At 36.6% G+C, this 25,553-nt stretch overlaps 11 protein-coding genes, 11 long non-coding RNA genes and 1 other non-coding gene across 23 annotated transcripts; 12 read left to right on the top strand and 11 right to left on the bottom strand.

Moving 5' to 3' along the window:
- Window positions 1–33: 33 nt before the first annotated feature.
- On the bottom strand, window positions 34–2,237 carry irc6 (recombination protein Irc6). Its single transcript, NM_001019210.3, has 4 exons — window positions 2,057–2,237; window positions 1,627–2,016; window positions 1,393–1,584; window positions 34–1,349 (listed from the first exon to the last, which is right to left on the bottom strand). The coding sequence occupies exons 1-4, from the start codon at window positions 2,112–2,114 to the stop codon at window positions 1,249–1,251; spliced, it is 741 nt and encodes a 246-aa protein (NP_593781.1). The 5' UTR covers window positions 2,115–2,237; the 3' UTR covers window positions 34–1,248.
- rfp1 (SUMO-targeted ubiquitin-protein ligase subunit Rfp1) lies at window positions 153–2,093 on the top strand. The gene has a single exon (NM_001019211.3). The coding sequence runs from the start codon at window positions 203–205 to the stop codon at window positions 965–967; it is 765 nt and encodes a 254-aa protein (NP_593782.1). The 5' UTR covers window positions 153–202; the 3' UTR covers window positions 968–2,093.
- Window positions 2,238–2,414: 177 nt separating the features above from the next.
- Window positions 2,415–5,260, top strand: dcp2 (mRNA-decapping complex catalytic subunit Dcp2). Its single transcript, NM_001019209.3, has one exon. It carries the CDS (start codon window positions 2,511–2,513, stop codon window positions 4,734–4,736), a length of 2,226 nt encoding a protein of 741 aa, NP_593780.1. The 5' UTR covers window positions 2,415–2,510; the 3' UTR covers window positions 4,737–5,260.
- Window positions 5,261–5,279: 19 nt separating this feature from the next.
- On the top strand, window positions 5,280–6,311 carry usp101 (U1 snRNP-associated protein Usp101). The gene has a single exon (NM_001019208.3). The coding sequence runs from the start codon at window positions 5,328–5,330 to the stop codon at window positions 6,111–6,113; it is 786 nt and encodes a 261-aa protein (NP_593779.1). The 5' UTR covers window positions 5,280–5,327; the 3' UTR covers window positions 6,114–6,311.
- Window positions 5,286–7,987, bottom strand: SPOM_SPNCRNA.829. The gene has a single exon (NR_151209.1). It is a non-coding gene; the product is annotated as a non-coding RNA (long non-coding RNA).
- On the top strand, window positions 6,467–7,273 carry pth2 (aminoacyl-tRNA hydrolase). Its single transcript, NM_001019207.3, has one exon. The coding sequence runs from the start codon at window positions 6,505–6,507 to the stop codon at window positions 7,120–7,122; it is 618 nt and encodes a 205-aa protein (NP_593778.1). The 5' UTR covers window positions 6,467–6,504; the 3' UTR covers window positions 7,123–7,273.
- On the top strand, window positions 7,671–9,967 carry trp2 (tryptophan synthase). Its single transcript, NM_001019206.3, has one exon. The coding sequence runs from the start codon at window positions 7,711–7,713 to the stop codon at window positions 9,802–9,804; it is 2,094 nt and encodes a 697-aa protein (NP_593777.1). The 5' UTR covers window positions 7,671–7,710; the 3' UTR covers window positions 9,805–9,967.
- A 128-nt stretch (window positions 9,968–10,095) lies between these two features.
- On the bottom strand, window positions 10,096–10,957 carry SPOM_SPNCRNA.3107. Its single transcript, NR_192475.1, has one exon. It is a non-coding gene; the product is annotated as a non-coding RNA (long non-coding RNA).
- On the top strand, window positions 10,264–10,521 carry SPOM_SPNCRNA.3108. The gene has a single exon (NR_192476.1). It is a non-coding gene; the product is annotated as a non-coding RNA (long non-coding RNA).
- phx1 (DNA-binding transcription factor, stationary phase-specific Phx1) lies at window positions 10,944–15,669 on the top strand. The gene has a single exon (NM_001019205.3). It carries the CDS (start codon window positions 11,915–11,917, stop codon window positions 14,741–14,743), a length of 2,829 nt encoding a protein of 942 aa, NP_593776.1. The 5' UTR covers window positions 10,944–11,914; the 3' UTR covers window positions 14,744–15,669.
- Window positions 11,945–12,709, bottom strand: SPOM_SPNCRNA.3106. Its single transcript, NR_192474.1, has one exon. It is a non-coding gene; the product is annotated as a non-coding RNA (long non-coding RNA).
- SPOM_SPNCRNA.3105 lies at window positions 12,810–14,884 on the bottom strand. Its single transcript, NR_192473.1, has one exon. It is a non-coding gene; the product is annotated as a non-coding RNA (long non-coding RNA).
- On the bottom strand, window positions 15,116–15,345 carry SPOM_SPNCRNA.3104. The gene has a single exon (NR_192472.1). It is a non-coding gene; the product is annotated as a non-coding RNA (long non-coding RNA).
- On the bottom strand, window positions 15,448–15,664 carry SPOM_SPNCRNA.3103. Its single transcript, NR_192471.1, has one exon. It is a non-coding gene; the product is annotated as a non-coding RNA (long non-coding RNA).
- Window positions 15,670–15,724: 55 nt separating the features above from the next.
- On the bottom strand, window positions 15,725–17,148 carry SPOM_SPNCRNA.828. The gene has a single exon (NR_151208.1). It is a non-coding gene; the product is annotated as a non-coding RNA (long non-coding RNA).
- Window positions 15,973–16,289, top strand: SPOM_SPNCRNA.3102. Its single transcript, NR_192470.1, has one exon. It is a non-coding gene; the product is annotated as a non-coding RNA (long non-coding RNA).
- On the top strand, window positions 16,397–19,623 carry SPOM_SPAC32A11.02C (uncharacterized protein). The gene has a single exon (NM_001019204.3). It carries the CDS (start codon window positions 16,959–16,961, stop codon window positions 19,512–19,514), a length of 2,556 nt encoding a protein of 851 aa, NP_593775.1. The 5' UTR covers window positions 16,397–16,958; the 3' UTR covers window positions 19,515–19,623.
- Window positions 19,624–19,747: 124 nt separating this feature from the next.
- On the bottom strand, window positions 19,748–22,220 carry mug8. The gene is made up of 3 exons (NM_001019203.3): window positions 22,050–22,220; window positions 21,494–21,989; window positions 19,748–21,410 (listed from the first exon to the last, which is right to left on the bottom strand). The coding sequence occupies exons 1-3, from the start codon at window positions 22,180–22,182 to the stop codon at window positions 19,877–19,879; spliced, it is 2,163 nt and encodes a 720-aa protein (NP_593774.1). The 5' UTR covers window positions 22,183–22,220; the 3' UTR covers window positions 19,748–19,876.
- On the top strand, window positions 20,125–20,909 carry SPOM_SPNCRNA.3101. The gene has a single exon (NR_192469.1). It is a non-coding gene; the product is annotated as a non-coding RNA (long non-coding RNA).
- A 206-nt stretch (window positions 22,221–22,426) lies between the features above and the next one.
- On the top strand, window positions 22,427–23,572 carry tif212 (translation initiation factor eIF2 beta subunit tif212). Its single transcript, NM_001019202.3, has 2 exons — window positions 22,427–22,460; window positions 22,541–23,572. Exons 1-2 carry the CDS (start codon window positions 22,431–22,433, stop codon window positions 23,474–23,476), a joined length of 966 nt encoding a protein of 321 aa, NP_593772.2. The 5' UTR covers window positions 22,427–22,430; the 3' UTR covers window positions 23,477–23,572.
- On the top strand, window positions 23,506–24,762 carry SPOM_SPNCRNA.827. Its single transcript, NR_151207.1, has one exon. It is a non-coding gene; the product is annotated as a non-coding RNA, possible alternative UTR (long non-coding RNA).
- Window positions 23,633–24,773, bottom strand: meu26 (the record flags this gene model as incomplete). Its single annotated transcript, NM_001019201.3, has 2 exons — window positions 23,633–23,721; window positions 23,828–24,773. 2 exons carry the CDS (start codon window positions 24,771–24,773, stop codon window positions 23,633–23,635), a joined length of 1,035 nt encoding a protein of 344 aa, NP_593771.1.
- Window positions 24,774–25,424: 651 nt separating this feature from the next.
- On the bottom strand, window positions 25,425–25,499 carry SPOM_SPATRNALYS.03. The gene has a single exon. It is a non-coding gene; the product is annotated as a tRNA-Lys (tRNA).
- Between the last annotated feature and the right edge of the window lie 54 nt (window positions 25,500–25,553).

The raw sequence follows: 25,553 nt of genomic DNA, 5'->3' as shown, positions 1-25,553 counted from the left end.
ATACTGGACATTGCCTTAAAAATGCACCGAACTGTTGGTCTGCGGTATTTTGATATACAGCAATACATTAGAGCTTTATATTAAATAATACCGTTTCGTTAATATATGCAAGGCCAAAATATATACAAATAAATCGACTTAATTTTTTGCCCGTTGTCAATTACTTGACAGGAAACAATTGTGTATCTTTTTTCACACATCAATGCAATTTAATGGAAGCAATGGAATAGATGAAAGCAGTGTAATTGATTTGACGAGATCACCTTCTCCACCAGTCGAAACTTCTATTTCTTCAACAAATATCATTGATTTGGATGCTATTCCTGATGACAGCTTTCCATCATCTCCTGTTCTAAGTCCTCGAAGAAGGCGTATGAACCGGAGAAGGAATGAACGGTCTCGTAACTTTCCTTCAAATCATTTATCGTATTTGGAAGACATGATTTACTTAGGTCCTCAGGTGTCCACTCGTCGTTCTTCTTCACGTCGAGATTTGATGGGAATGATTGCCAGGACATTTCCTGAGTTTAGTTCTGTTAATTCCTTATCCCCTTCTCTTTTCCAGTTGATTGTGAACCGAATGAGATTTGACGCTATACATCCAGAATGGACTAACGGTTCAGACGACGAATATTTCTCTAACCATTTTGAAGAATCATATGATGATTTTACTTCTTCTTTAGAAAATATAAAACAGTCTTACAAGCCTCCAGGCCCTCCAAAATCTGGATTTACTAGAAGCTTTAACAATGATACATTGATGGTTTGTCCAAGATGTCAGGAACCATTAGGAACATCCAAAAGCAAAGAGAAATCTGCATTATGGGCAACAAAGTGTGGTCACGTCTATTGTGGCTCTTGTGCAAAAGTTTTGAAAACCAGTAAACGATCTCAGTCAAAATGTCTAGTGAATGACTGTGGCCGTTATTTAAATACGAAAAATGCCATGTGGGAATTATTTTATTGACGAACCTTGTACATTGAAAATGTAGTCCATTGTGTTGGATTTATAATGTCTATAATAATGAAATACGACCAAAATTATCACAATTTGTGACTGAGCTTTACTTACGAATTTTTTTTAAGTTGCTAATAGGTCCTCTTTCAATACAGCAGATTTAGATTTTAGTAAAAAATACTTTGATAAAACTTAATTGAACCTTTCTTGCAAACTCAAATAGTTATTATACATCAATTTGTGCTCCAGCGACAACATGTATTCTCCGGATACGAACAAAGGCCTTGTTTCTACAGCGATTCATAATCATTTTCCTCGAATTCATCGCCTAACAATTTTTCTAAAAGATTTAAAGCCTTGGCCTTTTTCTCATTTTTTTCCAGGTCAGCATCTAAATTTCGTTGTTAGTTTAGTCGACTCAAGGAGTTACCAACCTCTAATTTGGTTCATTTCTTTCATCAAATTATCCAGATCCGTCGATTGCATGTCTGGACTTCCTTTGAATCGTTCCGGGAGATAGAAATCTCCGGCATCATCCTTTTCTTCCGAGAAACTTTTATCAACTTGTGACAAGTTCCATTCGCAGCAATCGAGAATTTCTCGAACACGGTCCAGTCCTACTTTCTCTAAAGAGACTTGTTAATAAATAGAAGATTGGTTGACTTTACCATTGAATTCATTCACTCCTTCCTCGCTGATAGAAATATATTCTGGGGTAAACACATCAGGTGGTTCTAGTAATTTTTCATCTGACATGTGCAACCCAATTACCGGAATCTCTAGCTGTAGTTTATCTATAAAATTTTTAAAAAGAGACCACTCAGCTTCATCAAAACTTCGAAAAGTATATACAATGGCACCTAAGCTATCAATAACTTCCTTCGCTTCTTCAGAACTATAAGCATCCAAAGTTTCAGCTAAATTAGAATATTCTTCAATCCAAATACCAACCGAAGCTTCAAAATATTTATTTCTGATATTATACTTATGAATCAAGCCAGAATGATCATTGTTAAATGCCTCGTCATCTAACCCCTTCGGTAAAGAACCCGTCAAAGCTTTTCAATTAGTAATTGCAAATAGAACACTAATATTTACCCTTAATAAAATCTAGCTTTCCAGAATTAGAGCGACCTATAACCAAAATAACTCGCATATGATTTTATGTACTTAGCAAAAATTAATTCGCTTTTTTATATTTTCAATCAGTTCTGTAGAATATTAAACAAGTTTTTGGTGGATAAATAAATTCTCGAAAGACCTAAAGGTAAGGCAAATTGTGATTTTAACTACAGTCTAACAGTTTAATGAAACAAGGATTGAGCAATAGTATAGCGCAGTGTGATACATTCCTAAATCAATAATGGTTTAGTTTATCACTAACGAAGGTTGGTACGTAATTTTACGTGTCCCTAACTCTGTGTTATACGCACACGCATAAATGGCTTTAAATACCAAGACGCACAAAAATTAAAGTTGACGAATTTGTCGTGCTTTGGAGTGACTTAGAATTTTAAATGCAAACAATAGACTACTATATATTAAAAGAAATATGTCGTTCACAAATGCCACGTTTTCGCAAGTGCTGGATGATTTATCAGCTAGATTTATCTTGAATTTACCAGCAGAGGAGCAAAGTAGCGTTGAACGACTTTGTTTTCAAATCGAACAAGCTCATTGGTTTTATGAAGATTTTATACGTGCGCAAAACGATCAGTTGCCATCACTAGGTTTGCGTGTTTTTAGTGCAAAGCTTTTTGCTCACTGTCCTTTATTGTGGAAGTGGAGTAAGGTCCATGAAGAGGCGTTTGATGATTTTTTACGATATAAGACTCGTATTCCTGTCCGCGGAGCTATAATGCTTGATATGTCAATGCAGCAATGCGTACTTGTCAAAGGATGGAAAGCATCATCCGGCTGGGGATTTCCTAAGGGAAAAATTGATAAAGATGAATCTGATGTTGATTGTGCTATTCGTGAAGTATATGAAGAAACAGGCTTTGACTGTTCTAGCCGTATAAATCCTAATGAATTTATTGATATGACTATACGTGGACAAAACGTTCGATTGTATATTATTCCTGGAATATCTTTGGATACAAGATTTGAATCTCGTACAAGAAAAGAAATTAGTAAAATTGAATGGCATAATCTTATGGATCTTCCTACATTCAAAAAAAATAAACCTCAGACCATGAAAAACAAATTTTACATGGTAATCCCATTTTTGGCGCCATTGAAGAAATGGATTAAGAAGAGGAATATTGCCAATAACACTACCAAAGAAAAGAACATTTCCGTTGATGTTGATGCTGATGCTTCTTCCCAACTGCTTTCTCTTTTGAAATCTTCGACAGCACCTTCAGACCTTGCTACTCCGCAACCTTCAACTTTTCCTCAGCCACCAGTTGAATCACATTCTTCTTTTGACATTAAACAGAAAATCTTGCATTTATTAAATGAAGGAAATGAACCTAAATCTCCAATTCAACTTCCTCCTGTGTCGAACCTTCCTCTTAATCCCCCCATTCAAAGCAGCAATTCTCGTTTATCGCATGATAATAACAGTTTCGATCCTTTTGCTTACCTTGGATTGGATCCAAAAAATCCATCTGCTTCTTTTCCAAGAGTTGTTTCTCAAAACAACATGTTAACTAATAAACCTGTGTTGAATAATCACTTTCAGCAGAGTATGTATTCAAATTTACTTAAAGACCAAAATTCTGTTCAGCATTTATTTGCCGCTAGCGACATGCCTTCTCCAATGGAATTGCCCTCGCCAAGTACTGTTTATCATCAAGTTTTTTATCCTCCCACTTCGACTTCCGTTAGTTCCTATGGTTTAGGCAAAACTCCGCAACCAGCATACGGATCTTCTTCTCCCTATGTAAATGGTCATCAGACTCAACAAATTTCTTCTCTTCCTCCTTTTCAATCTCAGACTCAGTTTTTAGCTCGAAATTCCGATAACTCAGGTCAATCATATAATTCGGAAGGAGACTCAAATTCAAAAAGGTTATTAAGTATGCTCTCTCAGCAGGATACGACACCCTCATCTTCTACGTTAAGCAAAGAGGCAAATGTTCAATTAGCGAATCTTTTTTTGACGCCTAATTCATTAGAGACAAAGAAATTTTCTGACAATAGTCAAGGAGAGGAAATATCAGATAATTTGCATGGTGAAAGTTGTAATAATCCTAACGCCAATTCTGTACACTCCGCACAATTACTTCAAGCTCTCTTACATCCATCCGCAACCGAAACAAAAGAGGAAACACCGAAAAAGACATCTGATTCGTTAAGTTTACTTACACTTCTTAAATCTGGATTGCCTACTCCTGCAAACGATTTGCAAAATAAATCACAGAATAACGAACGCAAAGCTTCCAGTCAGGTAAAGGAGTTGGAGGTCAAAAACTACAGCAAAAGCACTGATTTGTTAAAGAAGACACTTCGTATTCCCAGAAATGATGAGCCACTAGAAGCCGCTAATCAGTTTGATTTACTAAAAGTATCTCCGCAACAAAAGTCTGAGGTTCCTCCTAAACGAAACGAATTATCGCAATCAAAATTGAAAAATAGAAAGAAGAAGGAGAATTCGGAAACCAACAAAAACCATGTTGATATGAGTCCTGGTTTCGTTAAGATTTTAAAACGTTCGCCTTTGGCAGATCAAAAAAAGGAAGATACCCAGGAATCCGATTTCAAAGGGTCTGATGATCATTTTCTGTCATATTTACAATCTGTCGTGTCTTCTAACTCCAATGGTCTTCATTAATTTGTTATTCTAATTGGCATTGCATTAGAAACTAATGAACGACTGTGTAATACACATATGGTATTCTCTTCTAAAGTTATTCCTTTAATGTTTATTTTTCGTTTTACATTCAAATTGTTAATGAATATCAAGACTACTGACTTTAAATGAGACTTAGATGTTAATGTTGAACACTGAGTTAATCTAGTGGCTCTTTTCATTTTTTTCTATCACTTTTTGTTGAGAATAACGGTCTACTCAATGTTCTGTTGTTGTCGTTTTAATCATGCATGAATTCAACGTTGAAATAAGGATTTCCCTAACTTTTATTAGCTGGTGAGGCTTTTCGTCCTTTAAAATTATGAGGTTTCCTTTTGATGCAGCCCATGCGTGTACTAGGTTTATTCATAGGGTAAATACATATTTGCTTCCCTTTTATGTCAAATAAATATGACTATATAATTTGCTTACATATTTTAATAATAAGCGAAAAAATTGTACTGTACGCCCCCACATAGCACTTATTATACAGGCAATATCGCTTTACTGGGATATACCCTACACAGCATTGCACCCACACACTTCTAAATAAAAAAAAACAATTCATATAGAATGGCTGAAAAATTACCGGCTCCTCTACTTGCATTGTTTGCTCCACGTCCCCCATTGAGGTATCTGCCTCCTATGGATGTGCCTCCTGAGAAACGTTCAACACCTCGCGTTTCAGGCATAGCAAAATATCTGAAATATGCGCAGTCTCACGATCAACAATATCACCCGACTGAAAGCTTGGAAGAAAAGCGTTTGCGTCTTAGAGACGAGAAACAAAAACAGCAACGAGAAAGATTACGGTCCATGATTAAGGTATGGGATCCTGATCACGATCGCCATGTCATTGGAGATCCATATAAAACTATGTTTCTTTCTCGGTTAAGCTATGATACCAAGGAAAGCGATATTGAACGAGAATTTACTCGATATGGGCCTATCGAGCGCATACGAGTTGTTCGTAATAAAGTTACAGGAAAATCAATGGGATATGCATTTGTTGTGTTTGAAAGGGAACGAGATTTAAAAGTTGCTTACAAAGCATCAGCTGGTTTGATGCTAAATGGAAGGCGGATAGTGGTCGATGTCGAAAGAGGTAGAACTGTAAAAGGATGGCTACCGCGTAAGTTAGGTGGTGGACTTGGCGGGCGACATTATACAAAAGAAAGGCCGCGACGGGAACGGGGATCCCGATTTCGTGGCGACTCTGGATTTCGTGGTGGCTATCGAGGAGGATTTCGAAAATCTTCTGGAGGAGGGTCAAGATTTGGTCGTGGTCCTACTCGCTCCTCTCACTCTTCAGACTATGGAGGAAGAGATAGTTCCCCTAAGCGTCGTCGCTACAATTGATGTTAGAAAGTCTCACTTCAATGTTAACGCTAAACATAATTTTTTGTATACTCTTGATTACTCATTCTTTCTTCGAGTTATCATGTTAAAATGGAGAAGCGCATAGAAGATTGGAGACGCCTAAATTTAAATAAGTACCATGAGTTGGCTTCTGGTCAGTCAAACTTTTCAAACACATATATGAGATATCCTTCTTCGTTCTTTTAATGAAATTTAATATTAATTTCTCTGAATGCATCATTATTAATTTTGTGAAACAAATTAATAGTTTTGAGAGGAGTATGTTGCGCTTCACTACATCAATTTAATGATGTTGCCGGTATATATTATGTTTCTTAGCTCTTAAGTTTCGCACACATAATTATTTTGACATTATAATTTCATAGTAGTTATGAAAGTACCTTTCGTAAATTTCATGATCTCCTCCTTTCCTGCAGCAGTACTTGTCGGCGCTGTAGTGGGGTTTATGATCGGACGCAAATACAGTGTAGCAGATGCATCAAGAGGTTATAGTTCCAAAAATGCCAACAAAGCATCTAACCCAGAAAAAGAAAGTCCTGTTTCTGTTAGCAATGATGAAGACAGCGAGTCCGAAACTGAACTTTTAGATATGCTGAAAGGAAACAGCAGTTTGGCTGCGCTTGCATTGGCGGAAGGACAAACTAAAATGGTATTGGTCGTTAGGACGGATTTAGGCATGACCAAAGGAAAAATAGCAGCTCAATGTGCGCATGCAGCCTTAGCCTGCTACAAAATCGCATCTGCGGTGGACCCCGATTTGGTACGTATATGGGAAAATGCTGGACAGGCTAAAATTACTCTTCAAGCTCAAACCGAAGAGACGTTGGAATTACTGCAAGCCCAAGCAATGTCTCTAGGGCTATGTGCCAGGGTTATACACGATGCTGGTCGCACCCAGATTGCATCTGGTTCTGCTACAGTCTTGGGCATTGGTCCTGGGCCTGTCAGCGTAATCAATGAGGTTACAGGATCTTTAAAATTATTCTGAGAAATCTAAAAAATGTACCAAAAGGTGATATTTAATGCAACAAAATATGACAAACTTTTTTGATGGATTGCTATGTAACGCCAATACTCTTATTTTTCGACAGGCGAATTGTCTGTGCAATCAGCTTCCGTTCTGTAAAAACTGTATATATTTCTAATAACAATGAAAGTCAGCAACCCCAATTCTCATTTACTTACATTTGATTAATCTAGACATTGATGTCTCAGGTTGATTCCGTTCATTCATAACAAAATTTAGTATCAACTAGGCATATACTTTTATATTAGTAGTAAACAGCTTACATTCAAGTGAAGTTAATGGTGAAGTCGAAATTTAACTTTTTAGTTTAACATCCATCCACCTGAAGGTAATTTGCCCATGAACTTACGAAATTTGGTTCAATCTGCACCACAATTGCAGGCCTTAACGATTTTATAATGTTTTGAAACTTAATTTAGTTATCTATAAAATTATTTGACTTATCAATATGGTCATCTTCGTTTGAAATCTTAACGATCTATTCTGTCGGTCCCTCCAATCTCTGTTCCACCGCCAATATTTTTTTGACTATCGCAAAACTCATGAAAAATGACAGAGCAGATTAAAAAAACGTTTCTCAAAGCAAAAGAAGAAAACAAAAATGTTTTAGTGACATTTGTCACTTGCGGTTTTCCTAATGTTGATGAAACTATCAAAATTATGCAAGGTTTGCAAAATGGAGGAGCAGGAATAATTGAGCTTGGTATTCCTTTTTCTGATGCCGTCGCTGATGGTCCTACAATTTGCAAGGGAAACGAAATTGCTTTGAAGAATAATATTACTTTAGAAAAAGTATTTGAAACTGTAAAGCTCGCTCGTGATGCAGGTGTAACTATCCCTATAATTTTGATGGGTTACTACAATCCTATTTTCAGTTATGGAGATGCCAAAACTATTCAAAAGGCAAAGGAGGTTGGCGCTAATGGTTTCATCATCGTTGACCTTCCTCCAGAGGAGGCTGTCGGCTTTAGAGAAGAATGTAAAAAGCAAGGTGTTAGTTTCGTTCCTCTTGTTGCTCCTTCTACTACGGACAGGCGTATGGAGCTCTTGGCCTCTGTGGCTGACTCCTTTATTTACGTTGTTTCTCGTATGGGTAGTACAGGATCATCTGCTACCGGAGTAATCAATACTGCTTTGCCTCAGCTCTGTCAGCGTGTTCGTAAATTTGCTGGAGATACCCCTCTAGCAGTTGGTTTTGGTGTTAACACCAGTGAACATTTCCACCAAGTTGGCAGCGTGTCAGATGGTGTTGTAGTTGGAAGCAAAATTATCGATTTGATTTTGAAGGCAGAGCCTGGCACTGCTGCTACCGTGGTTGAGGAATATTGTAAATATCTTACTAAAGAAGACCCATCCGCACCTGTACCTAAACAGTTTCAATCCGGTGGTTCTGTTGCTACTGCCCCCCCTGCTGCTGTGGTCGAACCTATCAACGAAATGTATCTTCCTCAAAAATATGGCATGTTTGGTGGTATGTATGTTCCAGAAGCATTAACCCAGTGCTTAGTTGAACTTGAAAGTGTATTTTATAAGGCTTTGCATGATGAAAAGTTTTGGGAAGAATTTCGTTCTTATTATGAGTATATGGGTCGTCCAAGTGCCCTCGATTATGCTAAGCGTTTAACTGAGTATTGTGGTGGTGCCCATATTTGGTTGAAGCGTGAAGACTTGAATCATGGTGGTTCACACAAAATTAACAACTGTATTGGGCAAATTCTTCTTGCCAAACGTTTAGGAAAAAACCGTATCATTGCTGAAACTGGTGCTGGTCAGCATGGAGTTGCTACTGCTATCTGTGCCGCTAAATTTGGTATGAAATGTACTATCTACATGGGTGCAGAAGATTGTCGTCGTCAAGCACTCAACGTTTTTCGCATCCGTCTTTTGGGAGCTGAAGTCGTTCCGGTTACTTCAGGTACACAGACCCTTCGTGATGCTGTTAACGAAGCTTTGAAGGCGTGGGTCGAACAAATAGACACCACTCATTATTTAATTGGATCTGCAATTGGCCCTCATCCATTCCCTACCATTGTTAAAACTTTCCAAAGTGTCATTGGCGAGGAAACGAAAGCGCAAATGCAAGAGAAGCGTAAAAAACTTCCTGATGCAGTTGTTGCTTGTGTTGGTGGTGGATCCAATTCGATTGGAATGTTTTCTCCCTTCAAAGCCGATAAAAGTGTAATGATGTTGGGTTGTGAAGCTGGTGGTGATGGTGTAGATACCCCCAAACATAGTGCTACATTGACTATGGGAAAAGTTGGTGTATTTCATGGAGTTCGAACATATGTTCTGCAACGCGAAGATGGACAAATTCAAGATACTCACTCTATATCTGCTGGATTGGATTATCCAGGTGTGGGACCCGAATTATCTGAACTTAAATATACCAATCGCGCAGAGTTTATCGCTGTCACTGATGCTCAATGTTTAGAAGGATTCCGCGCTCTATGTCATCTTGAAGGTATCATTCCCGCTTTGGAATCTTCTCATGCTGTGTATGGTGGAATGGAGCTTGCTAAAAAGTTACCTAAAGATAAGGATATTGTGATCACCATTTCAGGTCGTGGTGACAAGGATGTTCAAAGCGTAGCTGAACAACTTCCTATTTTAGGTCCTAAAATTGGATGGGACCTTCGCTTTTAAGCAATGTTCTACTCACGATTTTCTGATTTATATTAAGGCTCCGTAAACTTAAGCGGAGTTGCGATCTATAGATATACAAGCATCGCATGCGATTAAACTTTTTTATACCAAAACATATGTGTATTTCTTTTTATCTATAAATATCATTTCAATTTTGCTTCTACTATTTACTAGCCTTAAATAGCGTTGTAGTCATGTAATAACCTGTACATAATACTGTACTTATTTACCTAATAAAGGTTTTCTGTGGATTTAATTTCTTAGGCTAATTTTTCAAAGGCTTAAGAGAATTATGTGTATGCTGAAGAAGAACATTCAACAAAGCGGTTTTCTTTAGTCTATGATTTTGAGAATCATGTCCTATTTACACTACAATGCAAGTGCAAAAAATGTTTTAAAACAATTTATCAGCACGAGCAAGATGTCGTAGTATTTTCAATTTATATGGTTTTGGCTTTTTAGAGTCGCGACATAGTCTATTAACATAAGCTTTAATCTTTGGTATATTAGCAAATCTTCCAGATTGAAGTTAGCAGTTTATGGAGAGAAAATAAAATTCTTTCTGTATATTCGCCTAATAAGACCACTCAAGTCTTTAGCACTGAATAATAAAAAGTGTCACAAATCTTTGAACTATGGTAAAACTCCCAATTACAATTACTTAAGTTCGCACTCCTAAAACAGCATTACCCGTAGAATAAATTGAAAAAAAAGTATAAAATCAAACAAGTGGTACAGATCAAATTTTTAAAAATTTAGTAATGTTTCTATGTTTTTATATTACAATATTCAGATAGGTAGTATTCTCGCTTACAGTTTAGACAGTAAATGTAACATTAGTGTTTCTCCACAATTCCCCACATAGTTAATAGTAAAGTTGAGGACAAAATTATGATTTATCTATATATTCTATGAATTACATATGACCCTAGATGTACCCATTCGACAAAAGTATCCTTCAAATAATAGGTCTTAAAAACAAAGACTTGCTCATTAGAAGCAATCGATCGTTCATTCACTTTACTAAAGGATTTACCAATATGTATTGGGGGCGTCGTTTCTAAGGCAAGGTAGTACGTTAGAGTTCGTAATATAATTGTTCGGTTAGTTAAGTGAAGAGCGATATGTGAATTAAAACCACCACATCAACCATATAAAAACTACATTATTTATGAAACCATAAGCATTCTGTTTAATTCATTAAATTAGGACAGAAATTAATTAGGCTCTTGCAAGGATCAAATTGGAGTGAAATTGCATCTCTTTACGATATTTCAAGTTGTGTTTTATTGCATTAGATTTAGAGGAGCAATCAGCAACGATCTATTAGCAGTGAACGTTAACGAATATCTCAATTACATTCGGATCTTTAATTATTTGGTTTATTTATTTTTTTAATAACAAAAAAGGGAAAGAAAAATTGGGGAAAGAGAAGGGAATAATTATATTGTTAATTTTGCAATATTTTTTATCATTTAATTAGCAAACTTTTATTATTTAATTTTTAGGCAAATTTGACAACTCATCTCTTCATTTAGTCAATTTTTATTTGTTTTGACATTTGTGAGATATCCAGGGATCGATAGCCTCTGTCTACAAAGGGTCGTGTCTCTTAGTTTTCGTCAATCAGTTTCTTTCAAGATCTAGAAGGCGTACTAATTATTTCTACTTGGAGACTTTAAAGCTTGGGTATTGCTTGTCCACTGTGCTTATGTATCTGAACATAGCTACAATCTCTGCTACAAAAGCTAAAGAGAGAAGTCCCCTCCAAGAAGGGATCAAATTTATTTCGTTAGGGTTTTCTTCTGGTCAAACTTTTTTTTGGATAGGATAAGTTTTTAATTACAATAAATTCAGCGGCTGGGGTTTCATAAGTGCCCCATATTTCGAGGGTACCAGGTTCACGTTTTTTGCGTCTCCTCAAGTACTCAGAGATTCCACGGAATTTCTTTCAATTTAATTTTTTTTACATCATTTTATTTCTCTGAGCTTTCTTTAATTAATCTTCCAAAGTCACCATTCAATTTGCATTTCTTGGCATACTTTTTGAAGCAAATTTTTATTTCTCATAAGGATTTTATTTTCATTTCATTTTATTTCTAAGAACAATATGCGTAGTTATTCGAACCCAGAAAATGGTGGTCAAATTAATGACAATATTAATTATTCTGAGAAGCGACCTACAATGCTCCCGGAGAATTTGTCCTTGAGCAACTATGACATGGATTCTTTTCTCGGTCAGTTTCCATCTGATAATAACATGCAATTACCCCATTCAACGTATGAGCAGCATCTTCAAGGGGAACAGCAAAATCCTACCAATCCTAATTATTTTCCTCCTGAATTTGACGAAAACAAAGTAGATTGGAAACAGGAGAAACCCAAACCGGATGCACCGAGTTTTGCAGATAATAATTCATTTGATAATGTGAATAGTTCGAAATTGACGAATCCATCGCCAGTTCAACCTAATATTGTTAAATCTGAGTCGGAACCTGCTAATTCAAAGCAAAATGAAGTTGTTGAAGCTACATCTGTTGAGAAAGCTAAGGAGAATGTCGCTCACGAAAGTGGTACTCCTGAGAGCGGCGGATCTACTTCTGCGCCAAAGAGCAAAAAACAGCGCCTTACTGCAGATCAACTTGCTTATTTGCTTCGGGAATTCTCCAAAGATACTAATCCACCTCCAGCTATAAGGGAAAAAATTGGACGCGAGTTGAATATTCCGGAACGTAGCGTAACTATTTGGTTTCAAAACAGAAGAGCAAAATCAAAGCTCATTTCAAGACGTCAAGAAGAAGAAAGACAAAGGATCCTTCGTGAGCAGAGAGAATTGGATTCCTTAAATCAAAAAGTTTCACAAGCATTTGCGCACGAAGTATTGTCTACTTCACCTACCAGTCCCTACGTTGGGGGAATAGCAGCTAATAGGCAGTATGCGAACACGTTATTGCCTAAACCAACTAGAAAAACAGGAAACTTTTATATGAAAAGTGGACCTATGCAATCTTCCATGGAGCCATGCATAGCAGAGTCAGACATTCCGATCCGTCAGTCTCTTTCTAGTACATACTACAATAGTCTAAGTCCAAATGCCGTTCCTGTCTCAAGTCAAAGGAAATACTCTGCCTCTTCTTATTCCGCAATCCCAAATGCTATGTCGGTATCAAATCAAGCTTTCGACGTAGAATCTCCACCCTCTTCGTATGCTACTCCACTTACAGGCATCCGTATGCCTCAACCAGAGTCAGATCTTTACTCCTATCCTAGAGAAGTGAGCCCTAGTTCTGGGGGTTACAGAATGTTCGGTCATTCCAAGCCTTCATCATACAAAGCATCAGGGCCTGTTCGTCCTCCTAATATGGCAACAGGGCACATGCGTACTTCTTCAGAACCGACCTCATATGATTCGGAATTTTACTACTTTTCTTGTACATTACTAGTAATTGGTTTATGGAAAAGACTACGAGCCTCTCCTCAGGATTTAATGTGTTTCTACTCTCCGCCAAAGAAATTATTTGCATATTTGATTCAATTCCAGGGGATTCAGTATCGTATTGAATATTCTTTTTTTGTCATTGAGTCGATACACGTTTTTAGAGTAGAGGAGCCCTTGTTAAATGAGTTGAGTGCAACTGCGTCTAGTCGAGATAAACCGGCACCAAATGAATATTGGCTTCAAATGGATATTCAGCTGAGTGTTCCACCAGTATTTCACATGATCACTTCCGAAGGACAGGGAAATTGTACGGATTTTACTGAGGGTAATCAGGCTTCGGAAGTTTTATTACATTCTTTGATGGGAAGAGCTACTAGCATGTTTCAAATGCTCGATCGGGTTCGAAGGGCATCGCCAGAGTTGGGGTCTGTAATCCGCCTTCAAAAAGGTCTTAATCCTCACCAATTTTTGGACCCTCAATGGGCTAATCAACTTCCTAGACAACCTGATAGCTCTGTATTTGATCATCAAGGAAGAAACCCTCCTATCCAGGGATTGTCTCATGACACTTCTTCTGAATATGGCAATAAAAGCCAGTTTAAAAGGCTTCGTAGCACTTCAACCCCTGCTAGACAGGATTTGGCTCAGCATCTTTTACCTCCGAAAACTAATACTGAAGGGCTTATGCATGCTCAATCTGTGTCTCCTATTACTCAAGCAATGAAATCTGCTAATGTTTTGGAAGGAAGTTCTACAAGACTAAACTCTTATGAGCCTTCAGTTTCATCTGCTTATCCGCACCATAATTTAGCGCTTAATCTTGATAACACGCAGTTTGGTGAGCTTGGCACATCTAATATATCATATCCTTTATCGGCACCATCCGATGTCGGCTCACTTCCTCGAGCATCCAATTCACCAAGCCGACCTGTGATGCATCCAAATACACAAGGTATTAACACGGAAATAAAAGACATGGCAGCGCAGTTTCCCAATTCACAAACTGGTGGTCTCACTCCAAATTCATGGTCAATGAACACAAACGTATCCGTCCCATTTACGACTCAAAACAGAGAATTTGGCGGCATTGGCTCTTCTTCAATTTCCACCACGATGAATGCACCAAGTCAACAGTTATCTCAGGTACCATTTGGAGATGTCTCCCTTGCTACTGAGAACTCTGTCCCGTCGTATGGATTTGAAGTACCATCTGAAGAGTCTGTTTACGCGCAAGCCCGTACAAATTCATCTGTTTCTGCTGGGGTTGCTCCTCGGTTATTCATTCAAACACCGTCTATACCTTTAGCATCATCTGCTGGACAGGATAGTAATTTAATTGAGAAAAGTAGTAGCGGTGGTGTGTATGCGTCGCAACCCGGAGCTTCGGGCTACTTATCTCATGACCAAAGTGGTAGTCCATTTGAGGATGTTTACTCTCCTTCTGCTGGTATAGATTTTCAGAAACTTCGTGGTCAACAATTTTCTCCGGACATGCAGTAAATTTTGTGATATGATGATTAACGGTACAATTGAAACTCGCTTGAAGCTTGCTTATTTTCGTTTTCTTTTGATAACGAGAAGATGTTTAACTCTTGAAAATTACATGCCTCGTTTGTATTTTTATGACCGCTTACGTTTTTATAAATTCATCAATATCTCTAAAAGGTTTAAAGGATTAATTTTTGATCTATATTATACAAGGTATTCTTGAATAATGTTTAATTTGGTGATAAAAATACAATTCCATGGAAAAAAATTGTGCTTCCATGTATTATTGTCTGGGAAGAACTTTGATGCGAAAAAAAAAATAAAAGACCTCTACAAGGCACTTCATATACGATTATGTATGGTTTATGTTTTTTTTACTTCTTTAATTTTATTTTATTTTATGTTCCAAAGCGATAGGAGGTATTACATATTGTTGTATCGTGTATGCAATACTTAATGATCCTAGCATTTCATTTGAAGAAACTCCGTCAATGATCGAATCCAAATTCCACTGAAAAAATGTAATGGAGTTTGAACAGTATCGTACCCACGAGCGTGAGTTGGATTATTGAGTTTTTGCATGTTTAGCCGACACATATTTTTTTGGCGACTTTAAACTTTTTTATTTACCATTTATTTCTCTTTTTAAGTTATGAATAATTTCTTTTTCCTCATGTATATTATTACTTTATTTTCATGTTTTTTTTTTTATTAATTTGACATTTAGGACGATTATTATTTTCGTTATTTCTCCTTTCCAGCGGGAACGTTTCAGCATCACAGTTTTTGCACATAAACTATAATAATTTTGAAAGCATTATGAGTTAATTTAGTAGAATTAGATTCTTTGAAACATAATCCATCAACGAAGCTGTCCGCCTTTTTTTTAAGAGGTGCATGCCATATATAGTCATTTTCTGTGTAAATAAACATTTCACTAGTAGATAATTTTTTGAGATGAGCAAAGAATTGAATGAACCAAAGTAATAATTGTTAAGATATAATATTAGAAAATTTATTTTAAAGATGTATATTAGAATGTATTTAGACTAAGCTCGTAATATATATTTTTTTCATTTTCTTAAAATTTATTTTGTTTTATTATAAGAATGAATTTATGTTTCATGAATGGAGAATATCAATAAAAAAATTGTTTGGAGGTGACAAATATATAAGATTTGCTTTTAATATCTATAAAATAATTTTTATCAGTTAGTACAAAAGTATAGGACAAAAATATGAACAATGATTTCGGGCGCCTACTTTGAAGGTGATGTTGTTTTTTGCTGATGCCTATAAGCTGAAGCTAAAGCAGCACACACCAGATTAGATAGATGATTGATTATACTGAAACACTCTAAGATACGGAAATTCTCCGAACAATAAGAAAGCCAAAAAAGAGAAAAAGAAGTGAAAGAAACGCCTTCCATATATCGATTGAACATTGCGACCAATCGATCAACTAACAAGAACAAGTAAGCCAGCCCAGCCCTTCTTCTTCCACTGTTTACCGAATAATGAAGAACAATATGTAGCAAGCCAGTAAATAGCGATACTTACTGCAATATATAACCACATCACATATTTAGCGCATGACGTAGTTTACTTCTTCAAACTACACTATAGTTTTGGACATGAAACGGTTGAACGTCAATATAGTGTCTTAATGACGAGAATGCACGTATTCTTGAACCTGTCATTACTAGAGTAGCCATTCTCATATGAGCCATTCTTTTATGAACAGGAGAGTGGATTGACACTAATACTTCGTAAGTAAAGATGATTATGCAAGTTTTCATGACGCCACAGCCTAATTCGAGTATGGCTGAGATAGTCATAACGTAAAGGCTTTAAATAAATGTATTTAATGTCGCCATGGTCCTATAAAGTTATAATCTTTGTACAGAATTGAAATAAAGTTGCGACAAGGAATTTTAGGAAAATAAAGCGAAACCATATATCTCTTTACTTAAGGAGGATTCCATCAAAGCGACATTTGATTATTTGTTTGATTGATCGCACTTGTGTGTCTGTCTATCCCATAACAAGAGGTTTTTACTGTAAAATCCTGATTTTGGAGTGCTGAAGAGGAAAGGATATCTTCAGTCTTGTTTATTTATCACTTTTACACTTGTAACCATCTGATATTAGCTGACGTGTCTCGCTTGTTACTATCATTAAGTGATTAATTGCTGCTAATCTTTTTCGCATTAGTCGTTGAGCAAGTATGGCGGTTGCTTATCCCACTGACAAGCATGTTGTGCATGAGGAAACTGGAAAAGGATTAGAAGTTTATTCAATATGGACAGCTATTTCGAACGGCAAGATGCCCTCGAACAAACAGCTTCGAGGGCTCGGTTCGTCGCTGACGGACGGTGCGAAATCCGTTGCCAAAGAGAGGCAAAAGAAAATCTCTGATCCGGCTCGGAAATTTTTTAGTGACTTTTCCAAGCTTATTGATAATAGCTTTAATGTATTTGCGAAAAAGAACGAAGGAGATTTGCTCCAAAACGCAATTTATGAATTATCGCAAGCTGAAGGCTCTACAAATGTTAATGAGGTTTGGAATGATATCACCGAAGATATGCAAAGTCAAGATTTCAGTACCGAGGACCTGAAGCAGTTGTTCTTGCTCATCTTTAACAATGGTAAACTGCGAACGCTTTTGCAAAACGCCATTGTACTTTTGGGCCAGCAAACAACGAATGTTGCCAGTAAAAAATTGAACGAGCAGGATGGAAAAAAATCGGATAACCTTCGCAATGGAGTGAACAAAGTTAAGCAAAACATGAGAAATGGAGCTTCCGCACGCGACCAAGCTCGCGAACAAGGAAGCAAGGCCAAAGATAAGATTAAAAATGATCCTGATGCGCAAAAGGCTAAAGAGGAAACCAAACAAAAACTTCAAGATCTTTACGAAGAGTTTAAATCTGTCGCTGTGGATTTGCAGGGAGATCCAAAATATCAGCATCCTGTTCGCAGTCTTTTGAATCTAATTGACAAGTTCATCGATAAACTCAGTGAACAGAGTGGAAATGTTACTGCTGACACTAACGAACATTACGATCGTGCTATGCAATATTTGAAGCAACTCGTGGAAAACATTTTAAATCGATCTCTTGATAATTTGATTGACACCTTAAAACAAGTACAGCATGATGCTGAGAATGATGAAGAACTAAAAGACTGGTTAGAATCTACCCGCCAGTTTGTTCGCAAGGTGCTTTTGAAAAAGGGCTATGCAAAAAGTGATGCCTCGGATAAAGAATTTAACAAGTTGCGAGATAAAGGCGATGAACTGCTTAACGGTCGGTACAAGAAACGTTGGCAACAACTCTCATCCGAAGTCAAAAAGATTTCCGATAGTGCTTCTTCCGACAAGGATGTCAAGCAATTATTTAGCAACTATAAAAATATATACGGCGATTTAATTAAGAGAGAAGGAGGACAAATCTCTTTGAAAACTTCCATGTGCCTGGAGATACTTCGATTGGGGGTACCCGTTATCTTGGAAAAGATGCAATATTTCCCAATACCTAGGTTGGAAATTGAGCAACCTGATTTCGACGTTGTTCTTGAAAACCTTAATTTACAAACCGCGAATGTTTTGCCCAAGTTAGCCGAATTTAGGAATAACAACTTCGTGAGGTTCTCCCCGTATGCTAATATTACTTCTTTCCGTGAAAACATGATAAACGTTCATCTCTCAAACATCCAGTGTGACTTAAAAGACGTCAACTACTATATTAAGCGCAAGCAAGGCTTCCCTACCTTTACTGATCTTGGAGTTGTCGATTTGTTAATTGGTAAGCAAGGCATGGTCGTGAACTTGACACTCTCATCATTCTCAAATACTATGTTTGAAAACGAACTTCCGGATTCCTTTTTTAAGGTGGAGGACGTGAAGGTGGACATACATCACATTAAGCTAAAAATTCGTAAATCAAGGCACAGGTTATTACTCGCTTTCTTAAAGCCCTCACTCATGACATACGTGAGATCTACCGTAGCAAGGTCCATGGAGCTTTCAATTCGTCATGCTTTTGAACAAGTCGATAGAGAATGGTACGAAATACATAAGGAAGCCAAATCTGAGATAGAAAAAGATTCTTCCAAGCCGACAGAAGATCAGGAATCAAAACTCAAGGTGTATGGTAGGGTGGCATATTCAAGGATTTCCAATCTTCATAAATCCAGTAAAGAAAAGGGTAAGGATTCTCAAGTTCGGGTTGCCCTGCACAAAGAAAATACTGCGCTCAATAACATAGTTTTGCCATCAGGTAATTTACAGCGTAGTGAGGAAAAGAGAAGGGCTGCGCTTTCCGGATCCACTTGGCATTCTCCTGCGTTCAATATATTTGGAGTCGATGATTCAGAAGACAGCGATAGCCCTTGGGCTACAGACAGAGGTTCTAGGCTTTATCAGAGAACTAAGGGTAGTGTCAAATCGCGTGAAAGTCGTTTGAAAAAAGAGAAGCATAAAAACCGTCCAGCTTCCAAGGGTACTTATACTACCTACACTTCTTCTGAAGAGCGCCAAAGGTCAACTGAGGATCCACTTAGTCATGACACTTTAAGCCGTACTATTTTGAATGATCAAATAGTGAAAGGAAATGTAACAGAAATTCCGTTACCTCCACTTGCAGTTAATGAGAAAAGAGCTAGCGTCGCTGTCTCTTCAATACCGAGTTTTGGCGACGACCAGCATGATATAGAATTATTAAATTCTACAGATCCCCGTAAAAACCGCATTTTGTATAATCAGCCACCCGCCGTGGCCTAACTTAACTAATGTGCGTGTCTTAAACTTACTAACCTTTTTCTCGTTGTTTAGTTTTAATTTGAGAACGAATTGTTATTATCTTTATTTATTAATCAAAATTTTTTTTCATTAATTCCTGAGTCAATTCTAGCTATAAAAGTAACTTTATAATATGATAGCATTTTATTACCGTATTCTGTACATGTCGTATTTAACTTATTTTACATCGCTGGTCGGAATAAGTAAGGAAAATAGGTTGTACATATTTTATTCGTTATATAAAAATAAAGCTAAAAATAAAATGAAAATAGTAAGTCGTAGAATATATTAGTAAGATTAAGCCAAATGAGATCAAAAGAATAAGCGTTTCATTACAAGAAGTCCTATAATTTATTTTGAATTTTAGAGATTGTTTGCTCTAAAGAAAATGGACTGCTTCGAGATGATGAAATCGACTTAGACATTTCACTGGACAGTGTATCAGAGGACTGCCAATCGCGTAGCGGAGGACGAATTAGTCTATAGGAAGGCGGTTTGAACGCATGTTTAACTAATAATTGAAAAGGTTTAAGCTCGTCCTTGTTTTGGTAGGATGAATGATTGAGATTCATTTCAAAAAAATCTTTTTTCGATCCTTGTATGAAATCATCATCTTTTAATGAATTGGCGTCATCTATTTTATCACTAAGCTTCATCTCGTCAAATGAACAAGATAAAGTAGAGCCAGTGACAGAATTGGTATCATCGATGGGCGTACAGGAAGAAGAGAGGAAATTGCTGGACGCAGAAGAAACTGTAGTACTCGTTGCGCCCTGCGAAGTAGGGGGAAGTGTATTGAGCATGTTTGAATGGTTTATTTTTATTACTGCCTCGTCATACAAGGACTTTCGCTGATCTGCCCAACCAACAATCGTATTGAAATAGCCAGCCGTTTCAGGCTCCCAGTATTCATCCTTCTCTTCAATCAGTTTTAAAGTTTTAATGGACTCCCTTGATTTAGTTTGAAGTGAACAAGCATTCATTTGGTCAGCCAGGTGCAATAAGATTGTGCGATTACCTTCCGACAAAACACTCTGACAACTTCTTCTTTGAGAGTTTGACATAATTTTAACAGTTTTATTAATTTTTCTTGGTTTTAAAATACGTTTAAAAGATCTACGGATCTTCCCAAAGATTCTGTTTTTTCTTTTGTTAGAAGAGGCAGTCAACGCAACAGGCTTCTGTGGGACGGTTTGCTGAAGTATAATAAGCCTACCGGTTTTATCGATAAGCATGGTGCAATTAGGAAAAACTGTTCTTTTAGACTCAGGAATTTCTGTACAGCGAGATTCAGCCCACACCCACCATATGTTTGTATTAGTTGTTACTGTAGTAAGACTTTCAAATGAGCAATGAGAAAATATCTCAAAATCGACATCTGGCAGCCGATAAGGTTTGTTAGGAAAGGGATAAACACATGCTGTATCATTCCCCGTTAGTAATGAATAAACTGTTTCTTGGGTACAAGTAGGTAAAATTGGATGATCAAACCCATTCTTAATAAAATCAGTCCAAGCAGATTCTTGGGCGGAAAAAACAGAATGATACGAACTTCGTTTGCTAACTTGTCTAAGAGCAAACAAACAATCATTTTGTATGTCATCGCTGGAGCGTGGCAGAGTAGCTGTTAAGTGATCAGGGATATTCATCTTAGTTACAATTTGAATCATTTCTAAAGGATCTCTTGTCATATAGTAGTTCATAGAAAATGTAAACACATGGGCTTTAGCATCATTCAATTTCTTAAGACTTGGAGGATAGTTAAAAGACTGTAACTGAGATTGCAAAGCGGATGGTAAACAAGAAAATCCAGTTTCGGAACTTTTATTCGTATATCTTATGTAACAAAGAAGAAGACGCAGGCAAGCGTTCGTGCATCTATACATTTAGGTTAAGAACAAAACCAGAGAAGATTTTGATACCATGTGAGGTACCATAATTTCAGAAAACACAAGACTTACCTATCCCAATAGATAAAAGTTTCTTGTAAATTCATCATAGGCCAATCGAATGCCCATATACTTGCTATTTGAGATACCAATTCCAATGAAGACACTGTTGATGAATTTGATGAGACAGCTAATTTAGCAGATAAACTCATAAGAAGCTTTAAAAAACACTTTAATATATTGAAATGACAAGAGTGTTTTGTAGCGTGCTTCATGAAAATGTCGAATCCTCTAACAGGATAATTGGCTCGTGTTTCTGCTTCATCAAATAATTTATATGTGGACCAAGTAATCACACCTCCTGGAATCCGGTGAAGTAGCCAACGAAGACAAGAAATTAGACTTGCTTCACTTAAAAGCCGAATACGATTTCGAATTTCATGTTTTGGAATTACATAACCATGCTTCGCGCTGTCAAAAAACTCACGAATAAAGGCAATTGCTTCCCAATTCCTATCTGGATTTGTCCCAATAGTTAATCTATACAGTACATTCTTAGAATTCATTTCTGTGTTAATTGTTAATAAAAAAATTGACGCGATATCTCACTTGGAACAACTGATCCTACCTAGTAACTCTAAACGAGAAGCCAGCTCAGTAAACAAATTCTCAACTTGAGATAACTCAACACATTCTTGGTTCCAATAATCCATACTGAAGGTTGGTAAAATGCAAGTGAGAGTACAGATGCTTCTACTCATTTAGAGTCCATCGGCGAAACGAGACTGCGTATTCGAACAAAGAGAAAGCGAGATGCGCCACGTGCTAAGATGAAAGGAAATGATAAAATATTTTTTAGAAGAAACTCTCTATTAAAATAAAAGAAATTATTTAATAAAATCATATTAATAATATGATGTTCTTAAATTTGCTAATTATTCAATTATTTCGACGAGTGTATCCAGGCGTTACTTAAGTACAAACCTCCTTTAGAATTTTAGAAACAGCCATGACCGAGACCGAAGCTGTAGTTGATCAGGTATGTTTTAATTTTACGAGAATTTTACATTCTTTTTGCTTTATTAAGAAAAAAAGAAAAATCTAACATGTCATTAATAGATTGATCTCAACGGGGCTCTCCCTGAAAAAAAGAAAAAACCAAAAAAGTCTGTTGCCTTTGATGATGAGGTAGATGCAGTCTCAAAGGATGGGCCTGAAGCTTCTTCAGCTGGTGCAACCGATGAAGATGATTCTGAAAGAAAAAGTAGTGCTAAGGATTTAACTACACCTGTTACAGAGGGAGAGGTTGATGAATTGAAGGATATGTTCTCTAGCATGAAGAAAAAGAAGAAATCGAAAAAGAGTTCTGCTTCTGCAGAAGAGCAAACTGAGGATATCACTACTGAAAGCGGCGAGCTGGACTTCAGCTCAATGAAGAAAAAGAAGAAGAAGAAGAAGAGTGCAGATTTATCTGCTTTTGAAAAAGAATTAGAGGCTTCTTCTACGGGTGATGCTACTTCGGACCTTAGTAAGCAAACTTTTGATTCTGAAAATATGGGTGAACACGCTTGGTTAAAGTCGGATCGTGACTACTACTATCCTGAGTTACTGAATCGCTTTTTCACTTTATTGCGTACCAACAATCCCGAGCTTGCTGGTGAGAAACGTAAATATACAATTGTTCCTCCTTCCGTTCATCGTGAAGGCAAGAAGACTATCTTTGCCAATATTAGTGACATCTCAAAACGTATGCACAGATCATTGGACCATGTTATCCAATTTTTGTTTGCAGAGTTGGGTACTAGCGGTAGTGTTGACGGTTCCTCACGTTTGATCATTAAAGGTCGTTTCCAACAAAAGCAAATTGAAAATGTTTTGCGTCGCTACATTGTCGAATATGTTACGTGTAAAACTTGCAAATCCCCTGATACAATTCTTACTAAAGAAAACAGAATTTTCTTTATGACATGTGAGGCATGTGGTTCCGTTAGATCTGTGCAAGCCATCAAGACTGGTTATCAAGCACAAATCGGAAAAAGAAAACATGTTTCTTAGTTCTTGGTTTGAAATAGTCTTTTTTTTTGTAATATTAATTTTATTAAAAATTGGTTATTATACGTCTACAAATAAATTATATGCTTGTACTGTTTAGTGAATTGTTTGTGTATTAGAATGCCAGAACTAAAATTGCTTTGCTGAATTACCACGTTTTTAACGTAGATCTGTTGTTATTATATGACATCGATGAGCATGTCTCCACCAAAAGATCTCCGGTATTTTGACAGAAACGTCCTTCCTTCCTGAGAAGTGTTAGTAGATTGAAACATTTAATGCATGGTTTAAACAGAAATTAAAATCATATACAACAAAAGTCTGTTTTTTTTTTTTTGGTTATGTTAAACTTACCTTGGCATCGAATCCACTTATTACACTGGTGACACTTTCCCTCAATCATGTACTTTTTATTTGGCACCCCAATCGCATTCCTGGTTTTTCTAAGCCTTACCGTTCTAAACTCAATTGGCGGTTGGTATGGTCTTCCTTTGCTGTGAATTCCGTGGACGAAATTCATGTGGTACCAATATGCGCTGGTCTTGGTACGTAGCCAAATAAATTCACCTTGATGACTACAGATTGGGCACAAGCCCAGCTTTGATATTCCATGTCCACGAGTAAATCTAGGAACATAAAAGTCATCTTTAGGAGCGCTTTTTGCAGTCACTTCATCAGGATAATGTGGCATATTATTTGGTACCAGACTGACATCTGGCAATTTCGTGTAAAAATGGGGAAATCTTGAAGTTATATGATTTTCCAAAACCATTTTACATTGAACAAGGTGCTGCTGTGTGTATTCCGTTGTCAAAACGGGGTTAAATTTATTGTTTAAAACCATGTACGGTGTTTCGTTTTCCTTTGAAGCATCATTTGCCATATTAAAATTGCAGATTGTTTGACGTCTATTGTTTGAATGATTTAAATTTGATGAGAAGGTTTGTAAATCGTGTAGAGGTTCTGCATTATGATGAGTATACGGAGAAGTTTGATTGACATGGTTGATGTTTATTATAGGACCATCCAAAGCAAAATCGTCTAAATTATCTTTAAAGAAATCGGCAAATTCAAATGTTGCGCAAGAGTCTGATGAGTCGTATGGTTCGTCTGCTCCACCATCGATTATTGTGTTTTTTGAAAGAGAGCAAGCAGAAGAAGGCTCTTCTAAGTCAGATTGATGGGGTAACTTTGAATTTGAAAAACATTTAGGAGTATAAAACACGGAATTTGGTTCAGGAACTTCGGATAATAAGGTGTTGTTTAAATATATAAAATTCTCAATTTCGTTTGAATTCATTGTGACTAATCTATAGTTTATTAAAAACGGTAGAATTAATTAAAGTAATATGTGTATAAATTAGTATGTGTAGTGATACAAACAACTAGAAGTTGGTAAAGTGCAGGATACAAATCCACGCGTCATGTACAATTTAGCACGAAATTAACATTGCGCGTAAAAACAGTAAACAAAACACACCCATGGTTTTGTTTAAAGTATTGGCAAACATAAACAAATAAACTTTTGTATAGACTTAATTGTATTCTATTTAAATAAAATTTTAAAAAATTGATAACATTAATAATTGGATAAAAATGGTTATCCGTTGTTTATTTCACAGAATAAACAATTCTTTTATATTTATGTTTCACATAGATTTTTTATGCCTCTTACCTTAAGATTTTATTTTTTATCTTTTTCAACTTTAATTAAATGTAATACTTAGTTAGCTAAACTTTTTAAGCAAACTATCATTTTGAAGGGTAGCTTTTAGCAGAAACTACATTATTGAGTATGAACTTTTTTCAGTGACCAAATCCAATAACAATTGACACCCTTCAAGCACTTTATCTAAAACTTAAAAACATATTAGTATTAAAGTCATAATAACTTATATTATCTTCACCTGCAGCAAACAGACTATTTCAATTGCAGTTGGCAAAAAGGAAACTCCCACTGCGAGACTCGAACTCGCAACCTTCCGGTTAAAAGCCGGACGCTCTAAGCCGATTGAGCTAAACGGGACTTGGTTGACATACTTATTATTTTGTAGTTTATATATTAATTTAGCTTACTAGT

Source organism: Schizosaccharomyces pombe (genome assembly GCF_000002945.2).
Source record: "Schizosaccharomyces pombe strain 972h- genome assembly, chromosome: I".
Lineage (NCBI taxonomy): Eukaryota > Fungi > Ascomycota > Schizosaccharomycetes > Schizosaccharomycetales > Schizosaccharomycetaceae > Schizosaccharomyces > Schizosaccharomyces pombe.
This window is presented reverse-complemented; position numbering and strand designations above follow the sequence as displayed.